The following is a 15,597-nucleotide window of genomic DNA, read 5'->3' as shown; positions in this document are numbered from 1 at the left end:
CTAACAGGGTTGTTATTGAGGACTAAATGAGAAAATGCATGTAAAACATGCCTGACATATAATAAGCACTCACTAAACAAACACAGTTATTAACTATTATTACTGTGACCATGTACAAGTTGCTTTTTGCTCTCTTAGCCAAAATCATCTTTTTAAAAAATTTTTTAAGGTTTATTTATTTTTGAGGGAGACAGAATGAGAGCGGGGAGTGAGGGAGGGGCAGAGAGAGAGGGAGACACAGAATCTGAAGCAGGCTCCAGGTTCTGAGCTGTCAGCACAGAGTCCGATGTGGGGCTTGAACTCAAGAACCACAAGATCATGACCTGAACTGAAGTCGGACACTTAACCAACTGAGCCACCCAGGTGCCCCTGCCAAAATCATCTTAAATTGTGGATAGTAATTTCTGCCCTGCCAACTTATCCTCTTGAGATGAGAAAGAGCTTAAAACAATCTGGGAAATACAAATCACTAAACAAACACATATTATCATCATTATGATGATGATAATGATTATATGATTATTGTCTTTGTGAATCTTGCCTAATAGGTTTCTCCTTTAAGGTCACATTACCTTGGCTGATGTTTCAAACCATCCTACGAAACCATGCTCCTTGCAGAACTGGTCCATCTTGAGGCCATTGTTCGTGAGCACATCCTTCCCCTGGTCACATTTGTTGGCCAACAAAACCACTGAAACTGGTTTGCCATTAGGAAGACTTAACTTTGAGTCCAAATCATTTTTCCACTTTGTCACTGCTTCAAATGTAGCTGGCCTGGTGACATCGAAGACAATAAATGCGCCCATAGCTTCTCTGTAATAGACCCTTGTCATATTTCCAAATCTTTCTTGACCTATCACCAAAAAGAAAGAGAAATCAAAAACTCATTACAATTGTAAACCGAATCATATACTGGAACCTTTCAAGGTGTCCAGTGTGAGCAGATACCTCACTAAAGTGCTTCAGTACTTATCTTTAAAGAGTGAGCTAAGTACACAATCAGTATGATATAGGTAGTGAAACCAGAGTTCCGGAGCAGAATTTATGACCAAAATTGACTGGGATTTCAGCTAATTAACAAAATGGAATGAATCTTATTGGTTGTAACTCTATCCACTAGCAGTAGCTGAAGACAGGAGCTAATGAAGGGTGGGTTTATATTTTTTGAACCCAAAACTCCAGAAGTATATGGCCAAAGGCCTTTTATTCTGATTTGGTAATTTATTTATGTAAAGAGTCTTATAAAGTTATACAAATTAAAATAAAGCGAGTGTGTATTTAATAAGCCAACTTCTCTCAAAAAGAATAAAATGCCGGAACTGGCCTATATCTAAGGACATATAGGTCAACAATTTTAAAAACACTTTACATTTAACTCTGAGTACAAGATGGTGTGATGGTGAGTTTTAATTCAAGTTAAAAAACTCTTTTGTAGGTTGTGATATTCACATGGGCATTAGCATTGCAGATTTGAAGAGGAAATGATCCATAGCACTAGTGAAAATGGATGCAGGTCAAGGGTTCCGCCCTAATGGTCCTATAGTGTGTGAGCCTGTGTGCTCACACATGTATCACTGGAAAGAAGAGCATTCAGTAGGGGCCAGCACATGATGATCCTAAAACATTCCTTACATGGGTTTCACCACAGAAGCTTTGTTTTCTTCCCCATAGTTGTCTAGTCAATGAAAGAAAGTGCTATAATACTCTTCATATGACACACAACCCACAGATGAACTTTCATTTCTCCCAAATGAGTTTTAAATTTCTTTTATTTTCTTTCTTTTTTTAGTTCCTAATGCAAACAGTGATCTCCTTTGATACTGCTCAGGGTGGCCATGACATTTCAGGAAGAGAGGGGAAAAAAAGGCTTCTGTGATCATTTGGGACTCTGAAGGCCTTTAGGATTTGCACAGTTGTCTTATGATCCCTTTCAGGGAACTAATCAGATGAAAAGCAAAGTCATGGGTTATTCAATAATCTGCTTGTCCAGAGATTTTCATAGTAGAGTAAGGGGGTCTTGAAGAAGAAAGATTTTTACATTTAAAATATATGGCAAAGGGTCATTTTTAAGACTAATGCAAAAAAACAATGTATAGGCTTAACACCTTTATAGGAATTCAAAAAGGAAAATCTGTATGTATGTGTGTGTGTGTTTGAGTTCATAAGGGTATGTGTGCCAGATCAGAAACAAAGAGAAAAAAGTGATCTTTGTACACTGAGGTCACTGGGCTGGTGGACTTGAAAAGTTTATATTTCCGGTGATCTGATAAGAGGTCACATTCAGAAAAGGGCATTTCTAGCACTCACATTTTATCCTTCCTTTGTCAGCTGATAGCTCTCTCTCTGCTGTTTTTTATTAAAAGAATGAGAACCATGTGACTTTTCATGAATCCCTACAAATGGCCAATGTAGAGACCTGAGGAGAGTATCATAGGTAACTTACTTAAAAAAAAAAAAAAAAAAAAAGACCATAGTTCAAAAATTCCCTGTGGGGTTAGATCACTCATTGAACATACATTTACTGGATAGCTAATACGGTCCAGGCTCTGTACTTTGTACTGGAAATACATAATTTTTTGCCCTTGAACTGCTAAACTAAGAAGTGTCATACTGGATGCTTGCACTAAAAATGATCCAATTCAGCAGGTAGGTTCTCTTTTCTCTTAGATTCTACACACACATCCATAGCCCTGTCGATGTGACTCATGATTCAATGTTCAGCTTCCAGGAAAGTTAAATGACAAAGCAATCAACTGAACCACAAAAGTTAATACGATGGCTGCAGTAATAATTTGGAAAACCTTGCTGCAGAAGGCAGTAAATTAAATGGTCAGAAGACACCGGTCTTCATTTTAATCACTAGTTACCAGTGCAGCCTTAGACAAATGTATTCCTCTTCGTAAGACTACGTTTTCTCACCTGTGCTTATTATTGTATGTCAGGCATGTTTTACGTGCATGAATTTGTTTTGGCTGACCTCCTAGGTCCCTTGCTGTTTTCCTGCTTCTAGAGTTAAAATATTCCTAGTAAATTAATGCTTGGCCCTCTGTCCCAACGGCCTTAAGTGGTCCATTTGGTGTCACAGACTCATCTAAAAATATACACAAGCAATACAGTCATAATGTTTATTTAATGGATTTTCACTTGGTAATTAATACTCTATAGATGTTCTCAGTGCACATAATCAAGCTGTGAATCTTCTACACAGGCATAGAAACAAGAGGAGGAAGTGTGTTGGGTTTTCTGTTAAACTGGGCACATTCATTTACCACTCCACTATTAACCAACCAGCTCTGTGACCTCAGATTAGTCACCGTACCATTCTGAGCCTCAGCTTTCCTTATTGGTAAAATAAGGAAATGGGATTGGATACCGGAAACTAAATTTGTTATTGCCTCTGGCAACCCCTCTAATCAACCTCCTCAGATGCAGGCAACCAGCTCTCCACCTCCTACTCCCTCCATGTTCCCTCCAGTTCTCAGCATCACTAGTAATATTGTGCACCAGAGCAGTACCTTCAAGTCATCTGACTCTTCGCCTCTCTGTCCAAAGGGTCTCCAACATTCTACCAATGCTTCTGTTTCAGAAGCAGCCCCTGATCAGTCCTCTTCCCCATCAGCACTGCTACTGATCTTAAAATAAATATAAATATAAACATAGGTCTTCAGACATTCTGGCAGCATAAGGGATCACCAGACGGGCATACACAGGAAGGAAATGAAGTCATTATCTTAAAGAGCTATCTGCACCCCCCTGTTCATTGCAGCATTGTCCACAAGGAATGAGACATGGCAACCTCTTATCTATCAGTGTCTATCAGTGAATGAATGAATGAATTAATGAATGAATGAATGAATGAAGAAAACGTGGTATATGCATACAGTGAAATATTATTCAGCCTCAAAAAAGAAGGAAATTCTTCCTTTTGCAACAACATGGCAAATGCTATGAGAACATTATGGTAAGTGAAATAAATCAGACAGAGGAAAAAAATACTATATCATCTCATTTATATGTGGAATCCAAAAAAGTCAAACTTGTAGAAACAGAGAGTAGAAAGGTGGTTGCCGAAGTCTGAGAGTGCGAGAAACAGGGAGATGTTGGCCAAAGGATATAGACCTCCAGTTATAAGATAAATAAGTGGTGGGATCTAATATATAGTATGATGATTATAATTAATAATACTGTATTATGTGTATAAAGTTGCTAAAAGAGTAGTTCTTACATGTTCCCACCACAGACAAAAAAAAAAAAGGGAATTATGTAAGGTGATGGAGGTGTTCATCCTATCATAGTAATCATTTTGAAATATATAAATATATCAAGCCATCATGCTGTACAGCTTAAATTTACACGTCATATGCCAATTATATTTCAATAAAGCAGGAAAGAAAATGCATCTTAGGTATTTATAGAACACCCATTCCTGGGCCATGTTCTTCAGAGATTCTTACATGGTAGTTTTATATGGGGCCCAGGAATCTGTCTTTTTAAGCAGTCCCTAGGTGAAATCTTAAAACCATTTCTGTATTAATCCACTTTCAAAATGTAAACATTACCATTATGCTCTATTGCTTTAGCCCTTCAGTGCCTCTTACATGCTTAAAAACAGACACCTTTATTAAAACTGCAGACAAGGAGACTTTGGCTCCAACCACCTTTCCAAACTCTCCTCCTGTCACTTTCTTCAAGAGCTCCATGGCGAAGCCACACTAGAGTACTTACTCTTTCTAAAACACATCCTCCATTACTCCCTGGATTTTTCTTTCCTTTTTATATCTCTATTCCCAAAACCTGAATTCCTTCCCCATCTTTCTTCCTCTCACTCTGTCCAATGAAATCCTGTACATCCTATAATTGTGCCCTGAAATGCCATTACAGTTCTGCAACCTTCCCTGGCCTCCCAACTTTTTCACGACCCTGTAGCATTTTCTTTACCTGACATCATTTACATTTATTATGCTATATATTCATGCTTCAGTCTCCACTCCAGCACTGTAAAATCTTGAAAAGCAAGTTGATCATATTTTGATCTTATAAATCTGAGGCCTATTTTCCACCTATCTGATACAGTAAAAACTCAAGATACTCTTGCAGAAATAAGCTAAAATTAAAGTTCTTTCTTCCTCTAAAATACAACAGCATCGTGTATTCATGAACGAGTGCTGTGTACTAACACACTTGCTCTATATTATACTCTCATTTCCAGTAAATAATCGAAAGATGTTCATTGATGGAGAAAATTAACATTATTCTAACAGGGCTAGGTGCATATCTGTTGCAACAAGTTTTAGACTGGAATGTTATGCTTTTGTAATCATTTTCATATTCTTAAGAAATTTGGAATCAATTTACTCTATTCAAAATAACATATGTTTTGGGTCATGGCACAATCCATAGAGCTAAAATTTCCTCCAAGAAAGAGATACAGATATGCTCTTTATTTCTAGGGAATAATAGAATGAAAAGCAGGAAGATAAAAATGAGAGTAAATATGGACCTTGCCCAAGGATCTAGAGGAAAAAAAATCTATCTAATTACTGAATTTACAATAGCTTAAGCTGGTTTTGAAGAGTGAGTCAAGGAAATCTAGACTAGGATCAGAGTCTGGCTGACATCCTTGTGAGTAGGTTTTGTCCACTTTTTAAGGGCCCATCTGACCTTCTGTCCAGCATTTTGAAACCGTCTCATCTTCTCTCTTCCCTACTTTGCCCCACCAAGCCAGTGACAGAAATGTATCAATCACTTTTTTTCCAAGTCACCTAGGCTGATATATTGGCATTAACCATGTGTAATCTTCCCTCACAAAATTGTAAGTTCCCCCTAGCCAGAACCAGGTTTAAGCACCCCCATGACAAGTGTATTGAACATTCAGTATACAGTGAGTGCTCAGTAAGCTCTCCTCACCGAGTGAAGGAATAACCCCTAATTCTTTACCTCCCCTCACCCCAGCAGATACTTGCAGGCTTAACTGGACTTTAAGGCTCACCCTCTGCCATGTCTCTTGTATTCATCATTTTCTTTCCATTCCCATCGAAACCACTCTAGTTAGGATTGCCTCACCTCCTTCATTCACCGAACAACAAAGTTTTGAATGCTTATTAATTTTCAGGCACTGTTCTAGCAACTAGAAAAGATAATTAAAGGTCTGTGTCCTAATGAATCTTACATTCTAGTGGAAAGAGATAAACAGTGGTAAGGTACACATAAAACTGCATTAGCTGGTGAAGTGTTACAGAGAAAAATAAAGTAGGAAAGGAGAAAATGGTATGTGGGAGGGAGGGCAAAGTTAAGCAGGATAGATAGTGGAGGCCCACAAAGAAGGTGTTATTTAAGTAAAGACCAAAAAGAGGTAAAGGAGAAAGCCATATGGATATTTAGAAGAGGGTTTTAGACAGAACAGCACAAAGACTCTGAAGCAAGTATTCAGAGAAGAACAAGGAGTCTGCATTGGAGAGGACTGAGCAAGGGGAAGAGTAGTGTGCAGTGAGATGGGCAGATCTCAGGGTCCAGACTGGAAACAATTTCAGGCCATTATAAGAAGGTTGCCTTTTATCCTGCATGAGAGAGGGAAGCACTGAAGGATTGTGAGCAGTTGAGAAACATCAAAGAGCAGGAGTAAATGGATAGTATGGCTGCTGCATTAAGGAATGACCTATGGGTGTCAAGGTTGGAAGTGAGGAGACAGGCAAGAGACAATAATTTGGACCAACATGGTGATGGTGAAGGGTGGTAAAGATTGCTGGCTTCCTGGGTATATCTGGAAATTGAAATGATAGAGGAGATGTATAGTATGAGATGATGCGAGCAGGACTCCAGAACTTTTGGCTGAAAAAAATGGAAAGTATGGAGTTGCCATTAAATGGAATGAAGAAGACTTTTGGAAGTGTAGGTTTTGTGGAAGCAGGTCAGGATCTGATATGTTAGGTTTGAGATGTCTGTTAGGCAGATACGTTGAGTCGGCAGTTGTATATATAAGGCTGAAGTTTCAGGCTGTGGTCAGGGCTAGATATTGAACTTGTACTTTAATTTCTATACACCTCTTCCAAATTCACCTTCCAAAGCTCTGTTTTCACCCTATCATTTTCCTAATTAAACACTTTCAGGGATCCCCTACTGCCTACAGCAGATGCCACAAACTGGATGTTGGGCTGCTAACATGTTCTGTGACCTACACAAGATTTAAGGCAATTTGGATGACTTGCCAACAGTTATAAATTGGAAGATCTCTAATAAGACAGATATTGGAATGTCTTGAAAACTCAGAATATTTAGAAATACAAGGTCTACATCATATGAGTAATGTTTAGGAGTTACTTCATTTGAGCTGACTAGTACCAAACACCCAATTTTAAAGGGAAAATAACTTTCTGAGATGCTATGCATGTCACATTGTCATATACCACAAAACTCCACCTTACATTTAAATGTGGGTAATTATATCAATTTTATAAAAACTAACTCTAATGAAATATTTAGAATTTAATGAAATTTATGTAATTTTATTTTAAAGAAATTGTTGCTACTGATCCTTTTTTCTTATTGCAAGCCTCTTATAAATGATTACTTAGGATCCCATGTTTGCTTATTTTTGCATCAAAATACTCTTTAATGCACTTGGGTTTGTTCCAGGATATCCACCTACTGTAAATGGAATTTTGTAGAGAAACAAAATGTGAGCCAGGATTACAAGGAAACTGTGTTCCTATTTCCTACAGAAACAGGAAGCAGTAGCTTGAGTGATCCTGAACTGGCAACAAACACTTCAGATCGACCCTCGAAAGATGAGTAAGAGTTTGCCAGGTAGAAAAAAGAGTTCATTTATTCTCATCCTCTGGGCTCCTATGGGATTTTCAAAGTTGCACACCTTGATCAAGTTAAAGGCTGATCCTCAGACTGAGCTCAAGGTCCTGCTATAAAACTCTGACTTGCACAGCTCTCCTAAATTCTGCTTCTTGCTTTCATTCACATTCACTCCCTGGCACCCTCCACTCCCACTGGAACATATCCATTCCCTTACTAAGTCCTAACTATTCTTCGAATCTGTCCAAAACCCTACCTTCTTGGAGCATTCTACTTGGCCCATACTCAACTCTTTCCTCGATTATACTCACATGGCACTGACTCTATCACTTGCTTGCCCACTTATGCAGGCCCTGCCTTGTACTGCTTTTGATGGACTGCAAATTTCTGCAGTCTACGTCCCTAACTACACTGAGCTTCTTGAGCTCATTGTTGAATTACTCAAGTACTGTTCTCTGCATCTCCATAGCACACACACACTCTGAGAGGCTCCTAGGCTATGCTCACAGCAGACTCATGTGATAGAACAGAACTGTAATACAAGTACTCTTTATGTAATGAAATAACAGCTAACATCGATTTCTTATTTGTGAGCAGGAACTGCAGCAGGGAGACGGGTGAGCTGAATAAAGCAAGATCTCTGATCCAACTAATTTATTTTCTATGCCTACCAAACTCCTGTTCATTCTTTTTTTTTAATTTTTTTAATGTTTACTTATTTTTGAGAGAGACAGAGACAGAATCAGAGACAGAGACAGAGCATGAGTGGGGGAGAAGCAGAGAGAGAGGAAGACACAGAATCTGAAGCAGGCTCCAGGCTCTGAGCTGTCAGCAGAGAGCCCAACAAGGGGCTCAAACCCACGAACTGTGAGATCGTGTCATGAGTCGGACACTTAACCGACTGAGGCACCCAGGCACCCCTAAACTCGTGCTCATTCTTAAGATTCACTTTGAAAAAACTTGTCCCCAATTCAGAACCATCGAAGCTCCTTCTGCAATTTCTTTAGTTTCCCCATAAATGATGGCTCTCCTTTCATCCTATTACTGGTTGTCATCTCTTATGGGCAAATCCTACCTCTATTCAACAAGAAGGTAAAGTTAGATGCAGTGTACTGAATTAAGCTAAAGCGTGAAAGAGTAAGATGACATAAAAAATAACAATTGGTTTCTCAGGTGTCCATAAACAATAACATTCTAGAAAAGAAAGATGAATGAATTAGAGTGATCTGTTTTTAAATTAAATTTCAAAATATTCTCATTCAATTCTATATCTATATTTAAATTCCAGGCTGTGTATGTGGGAGAGAGAGAAACAGAGAGAGAGTCAGAGAGAGAGAGACAGTGCCTTGGTATCTCAAAAAAATTTTTTTTGTCAGAATTTATTTTGACTGAGGTCTTAAACTACTCAGTTTAGATAAAATAACTCACTTGGATGGAGAAATAAGATCATATAGTGATAGAATGGCCAATACTGGATAGAGGGAGGGAATGAAACCAAATCACAGAAGAGAAGTTGGCATGAATGGATATAAAACAATCAGCATGCCATGTTTTTAATTAAACTAATTACAACTGAAACAAATACCTAACAAACAACCTAAAAATATCTCCACTGAATATAAGCTCAAACACATTAAGTAAAAAGGTATGTTTTGGATTACTTAGCATTTGAGATATCAGCTCTAAGTAACATTTATAGATATTTTTATAAATAATTCACAAGACAGTAAAAAAACAAAAACAAAAACCTCACAAGTATGAGCACTTTCACAAATGACTCACAAGTCTAGGACTCTAAGGTTTTTGTTTTTAAAGAATTTCCAGATTCCTCCAGAGCTGTAATTCCCAAGATGTGTACCAGGGTGTTCTGGGGTGTCTCAGTGAACTCACAGGGGTACAATAAGATATTTTAAAATTTCAAGGCAAACACAATGGTACTCAAGATCAATCAAACACCTCAGGAACTACTAGCTTGAGGTAGATCACAATTTTAACCTTAGATAACACTACATTCCTGCTGATGTGATCCTATCTTTTTGAAACTGGATTTTTCAGTTTGTGTAATAAAAAGCAAGAGGGGCACCTAGATGCCTCCATCAGTTAAGCGTCCAACTCTTGATTTTGGCCCAGGTCATGATTTCACAGTCCTGAGATCAGGAGATCAAGTCGCCCCTTGGGCTCCATGCTGGGCAAGCAGCCTGCTTGGGATTCTCCCTCTTCCATGTGAAAATCAATGTGAAACAGGAAATGAGAGTGGTGATGTCTACTCTGACTCAAATTTTGAGGTGATCCATGTCCCAAATATATAGAACTTGGCCTGTTATCCTACTGACCTAGAGGAACCATGAAAACATGACTTGACACTTAAGAATGCTATGAACTAAAAGTTTGAACACTTATGCTATAGCCACTACATTCTCTAAATTACTGTTTTAAGTTTGAAAGACACACACATGCACATGCACATGTATCCCTCTGTCTTACATAAGACTTATTTTTTATTCCAATACCATCAAGCATCACAATTCTTTCTATCTTTAGTCACTATGGTTATCCTGCCTAGAAGTAGTATATTAAGATGGTTGTTTTTAAGCCAAGCAAACCCCATGATCTCAGCAATAATGTGTGCATTTAATTCTTAACTCTATTCAAAAGTATAAACGTTCAAAAAATAATAAATTCTTCCTTTAAAATAAATAAGGTATGTTTCCTTTTTTTTTTTAATTTTTTTTAACTTACATCCAAGTTAGTTAGCATATAGTGCAACAATGATTTCGGGAGTAGATTCCTTAGTGCCCCTTACCCATTTAGCCCATCTCCCCTCCCACAACCCCTCCAGCAAACCTCTGTTTGTTCTCTATATTTAAGAGTCTCTTATGTTTTGTCCCCCTTCCTGTTTTTATATTATTTTTGTTTCCCTTCCCTTATGTTCATCTGTTTTGTATCTTAAATTCCTCATATAGGTGAAATCACATGATATTTGTCTTTCTCTAATTTCAGTTAGCATAATACCCTCCAGTTCCATCCATGTAGATGCAAATGGCAAGATTTCATTCTTTTTGATTGCCAACTAATACTCCATTGTATATATATGCCACAGCTTCTTTATCCATTCATCATCCATTGATGGACATTTGGGCTCTTTCCATACTTTGGCTATTGTTGATAGCGCTGCTATAAACATTGGAGCGCATATATCCCTTTGAAACAGCACACCTGTATCCCTTGGATAAATGCCTAGTAGTGCAATTGCTGGGTTGTAGGGTAGTCCTATTTTTAATTTTTTGAAGAACCTCCATCCTGTTTTCCAGAGTGACTGCACCAGTTTGCATTCCCACCAGCAGTGCAAAAGAGATCCTCTTTCTCCACACCCTTGCCAGCATCTGCTGTTGCCTGAGTTGTTAATGCTAGCCATTCTGATAGGTGTGAGGTGAATAAGGTGTGTTTTCTAACTGCAGCTTAATCTACAGCATGTGAAAGTGATTGCACTGTTGTATGACACTTAGGAAACAGCAGAACAGAGTAGTTAGAAAACAGTAAACAAATCTCAGTTCCTACCCACCACCATCCCTTACGATTTGTATGGCTTTTGAAAAGTTTTATGTAGGGGCGCCTGGGTGGCTCAGTCGGTTAGGCGGCCGACTTCAGCTCAGGTCATGATCTTATGGTCCGTGAGTTTGAGCCCCGCGTCGGGCTCTGTGCTGACAGCTCAAAGCCTGGAGCCTGTTTTGGATTCTGTGTCTCCCTCTCTCTGACCCTCCCCCGTTCATGCTCTGTCTCTCTCTGTCTCAAAAATAAATAAACGTTAAAAAAAAAATTAAAAAAAAAAAGTTTTACGTATTTTTTTTTCCTTGCTTATCTGTTTTCTAGCTTGTCTAAGCACATAAGAACTTAGAACTGTCTAAGCACAGTTCTCTCAGTGCTGTGATGGGATTAGTAAACAGTACCTACCAGATACTCTCACTGAGAGCAATGAATAAAATGATACATAAAAATGCATAGCACTATGCCTGACACCCAATAAGTGGTAGCTGTTAATAACACATTATATTATAGAGAAAAATGGTCCTCCCAACAAAAAATTTGTCGATTAGCTTTAAATTTTTCCCTAGAAATTAGACTGAAAATTGTCTGAATCCTTCCCACTACAGATATTTTCCTTGTCTCCATTAGGCTGAGGAGCTTATACAAGAAGCCAAGTTTTTCATCACTTTTCTTGAGAGAACAGTTTAATGCAAGGCTGATGAGAAAGAAAGGTTAAATAACATATCAGGATAAAAGAAACTACAAAAAGTAGAGACTCCAAGCGTAAAGAAATAACTCTGATCTCTCTCAGACGTTTGAAACTATTGACTATCCTCTCCTAAAATCCTTTCTCCTTTGCTTCCAAAATCCTGCCCTTGCTTGTTTCTCCTCCTATATAGTGCTTTCTCCTTCTCTACCTGTTTGCTGACTCCACAGTCATTTCAGTAAATTATGCAACAATCTGTGGCAATGCCTGCTAAAACACATGAGGGCTATCTGGGGAGGTATGAATAACTCTAAAACAAGGTTAAAAGAAGAAGTGCTACAAGGGCATTAAAAAAATTGCATGAGGTTCAAGGGAAGAGGAAGTTACTGCTGGAAAGAGAGAATTAGGGAAGTCTTTGTAAAGGAGTTGCCCTTTTGGATGGGTCTTAAACATGATATAGGATTTGGATATGTGGGAATAAAGGGAAGGGCATGTGAACCAACAGGAAGAGCAGGAACAAGGGCGTAGAGGCAATGACCATGGGGTGTGAACAAGGAAGCAAAGCTTCTCATCATGGAGAAGAGAGGAAAATAATACTAGGAATGCTATTTGAAGCCAGACTATGGATGTCTCTGGGTGCCCCCGGGACCATCACCCTCTCTTCTTCACTGCATGAATTTCCATAGGGCTGGTGCCCACCAAATTCAATTATTTTGTTGTCTCAGTGCTTAAGACTATACCAAAAAATTAAAAAAAAATAAGCTTCTTTAAACCTCATCATTAATAAACTAGAGATGCCTACATTCTGGTTCCAGTTCTACCATTAACTCGTTCTAAAATTCTGAGAAACTAATACAAACCCCCTTTCAGAGCACAGCTTTCTCTTCTGTAAAATGAAGGATTTGGTTTGATGAGCTGTCAAGGTCTTACCTCTGTGAAAATTACCCTTCAAAATAATGACTTCATTTAATGTATCCAAAAATCATAAGGATGCAGTTTTGCCATGTGACCTCCAAATAAATGACACTTCATTCCAAATTATAAAGACTCGGTTAAATGATGAAGTGCGGCTTTTAAGAATGGTCTTTAGGGGCGCCTGGGTGATTCACTCGGTTAAGCGTCCGACTTCAACTCAGGTCACGATCTCGCGGTCCATGAGTTCGAGCCCCACGTCGGGCTCTGGGCTGATGGCTCGGAGCTTGGAGCCTGCTTCCAATTCTGTGTCTCCCTCTCTCTCTGCCCCTCCCCCGTTCATGCTCTCTCTCTGTCTCAAAAATAAATAAACGTTAAAAAAAATTAAAAAAAAAAAAGAATGGTCTTTAAGCTCACTCTCCAGTTTTTATGGTAAAAAATAAAATAGAATGCCATTTTCAGGAAAGTGACTACCATATTTGTCAGTTACAAAATGTATGCATTTTTAATTGTTAATATTCATAAAACTATGAAGTCTTTCAAGCATAAACAAATTCATTATTTTCTGTTTTATTGGAGAAATGTTTAGATCAACAGTATATCTTAGAATTAAAGCAATGCTGAAATAGTTGGCTGAAAAACTTTTTGATGAACAAACACTCATTGAGGACCTACTAAATACCAAGGACTATGCTGGGACCTAGGGTCATAAATTGGAAGAAAAAGACATTGTAATGCAGAAGTGAAGGGCTTCTAATCTAAAATGATAAGCATGGCTATTATGGGAGCAAAGAAACACTGCCTCCCAGGGACACATGGGCTCAAGCAGATACTTCATAAAGGGGGTGAGATGGGTTTTGTGACAAAGAATCCATAGACATCATCTAAGTAAAAAGGAGGAAAGTGTATTTAGCCAGTGGCAATCATATGAGCCACAGCACAGAGGGGAAGGTGGGTGAATTGAAGCCACTGTAAGATATCTGGAATGGTCAAAAGTCAGAGGTATAAGATATGAGACTGGAATGGGTGAGCTCAAATTTCATCGTAAAAAGTTTAGCCTCTAATTCTGAAAGTGATGGAGATCCGCCGAAGAATGCCAAACTGGAGAATATCTGACTGGAGAATGAAGCCATGCTGCAAAGTCTCATGTCTATGGATGACAAACTGATGGGGCGTGGGGGCAGGGAGAGGAGCCTGATGAAGGTATGGGTATAAGGAAGCTGCTATAGTAGTCCAGATGAGTTGTGAAGAAGACATGGCTACTCATAAGGGGATAAGACAGTTATTTTTCAAGATAGAAGAGATGGGGGCAGTGAGCCTGGATGGCTCAGTTGGTTGAGCATCCGACTCTTGATGTAGGCTCAGGTCATGATCTCAGGGTTCATGAGTTTGAGCCCCTTATCATCAGGCTGGGCATCATGCTGGCAGTACAGAGGATGATTGGGATTCTCTCTCTATCCTTCTCTCTCTCTCTGCCCCCCCCCACTTGTGCAGACACTCTCACTCTCTCTCCAAACAAACTTAAAAAGAGAGAGAGAGAGAAGAGAGAGGATTTAACTAATAGCTGTGCATGAGAAACCAAAAGGAGTGGGGAATGGTGGAAGTTAAAACCTGAATTTTTTTTCAAAGAGTAAATTAAGATCATATACTTTTTAATTGAATTCTCAAACAGTTGGAAAAAAAATAGCGGAACTCAATAATTTGAAACCCAGGCTGCAGTCACAGTCTTGACCTTGCCAAGTTGGAGACTACTCTAGTACACCAGCCTAGAAGATGAGAATCTTCCTTTGAGGGAATAAACGTGATTTCCAGCCCAGGAGTAGTAGGGTCAGCATATCCCTCTGGAAATTTCCATCTCAGAATCTAAGAAAGTGAAAGAAAAAAAAAAAGGGCATGGGGGCTCTCAACGACTTGAAAGCTTTGCAGGATTCCCTAGGGTGAATCATCAGAAGAAGGAAAGGGCTCTAAGCCTTACTACAAAGGAGCTCTTCTCAAAAACTTTTCAGGTGAGCGAGGGCTCCAGTATTAATGCCAATGACTGCTTAACACCAAACCACTTTCACTGAACAACCACTATATACCGGACACCATGCTCTACTTTTGCTGGGCCCAGTTTCCTCACCTACAAAATTGGAAATAATAAAACCTATTTGACAGAATCACTGTGGTGTTTAAACTGCAAAGATTGACTTGACAAATTGATAAATATAAGGAACCATCACTCTTAACCTTTAGCTTAGCATATGCATCCTTTCATGGGCCCACATGTTGTAACCTATAGCCATGCCAGGTTACCGCTGTCCACACCGTGTCCTCACCCCTACACTATAGCTAGGGTAGGTGGCCTGTTTTGACTTTCTTTTAGCACCCCTTCAGAGCACTTACCAGAACAGTGATTAAATAATTATCCCACCAGACTATCAGATTCCATAAGCGTGAAAATTGATCCATTTTGTTTACCCCTAAATCCCTCTGCTTATCAAGTGAATGAATAAATTCTCCCAGAAAAAAATCTTATACCTCTCAAATCCTCAAATTTTAAAATGACTTTTTAAATAAAATTCAGTAAAATAAAACAAAAAAAAATTTAAGTACCATTTCAACCCTCAATGAGAATAACTATATTCATGACAAGAAGCCACCATGAAATG

At 38.7% G+C, this 15,597-nt stretch overlaps 1 protein-coding gene across 1 annotated transcript in view; it reads right to left on the bottom strand.

Annotated features, from left to right (window-relative positions):
- Nucleotides 1-15,597, bottom strand: part of RAB38 (RAB38, member RAS oncogene family) — a 69,709-nt gene that overhangs the window by 33,645 nt on the left and 20,467 nt on the right. The window contains exon 3 of the mRNA XM_003992646.5: nucleotides 573-853. Coding sequence (XP_003992695.1) covers nucleotides 573-853 — 281 coding nt within the window. The remainder of the gene's footprint in view (nucleotides 1-572; nucleotides 854-15,597) is intronic.

Source organism: Felis catus, chromosome D1 (assembly GCF_018350175.1).
Source record: "Felis catus isolate Fca126 chromosome D1, F.catus_Fca126_mat1.0, whole genome shotgun sequence".
Lineage (NCBI taxonomy): Eukaryota > Metazoa > Chordata > Mammalia > Carnivora > Felidae > Felis > Felis catus.
This window is presented reverse-complemented; position numbering and strand designations above follow the sequence as displayed.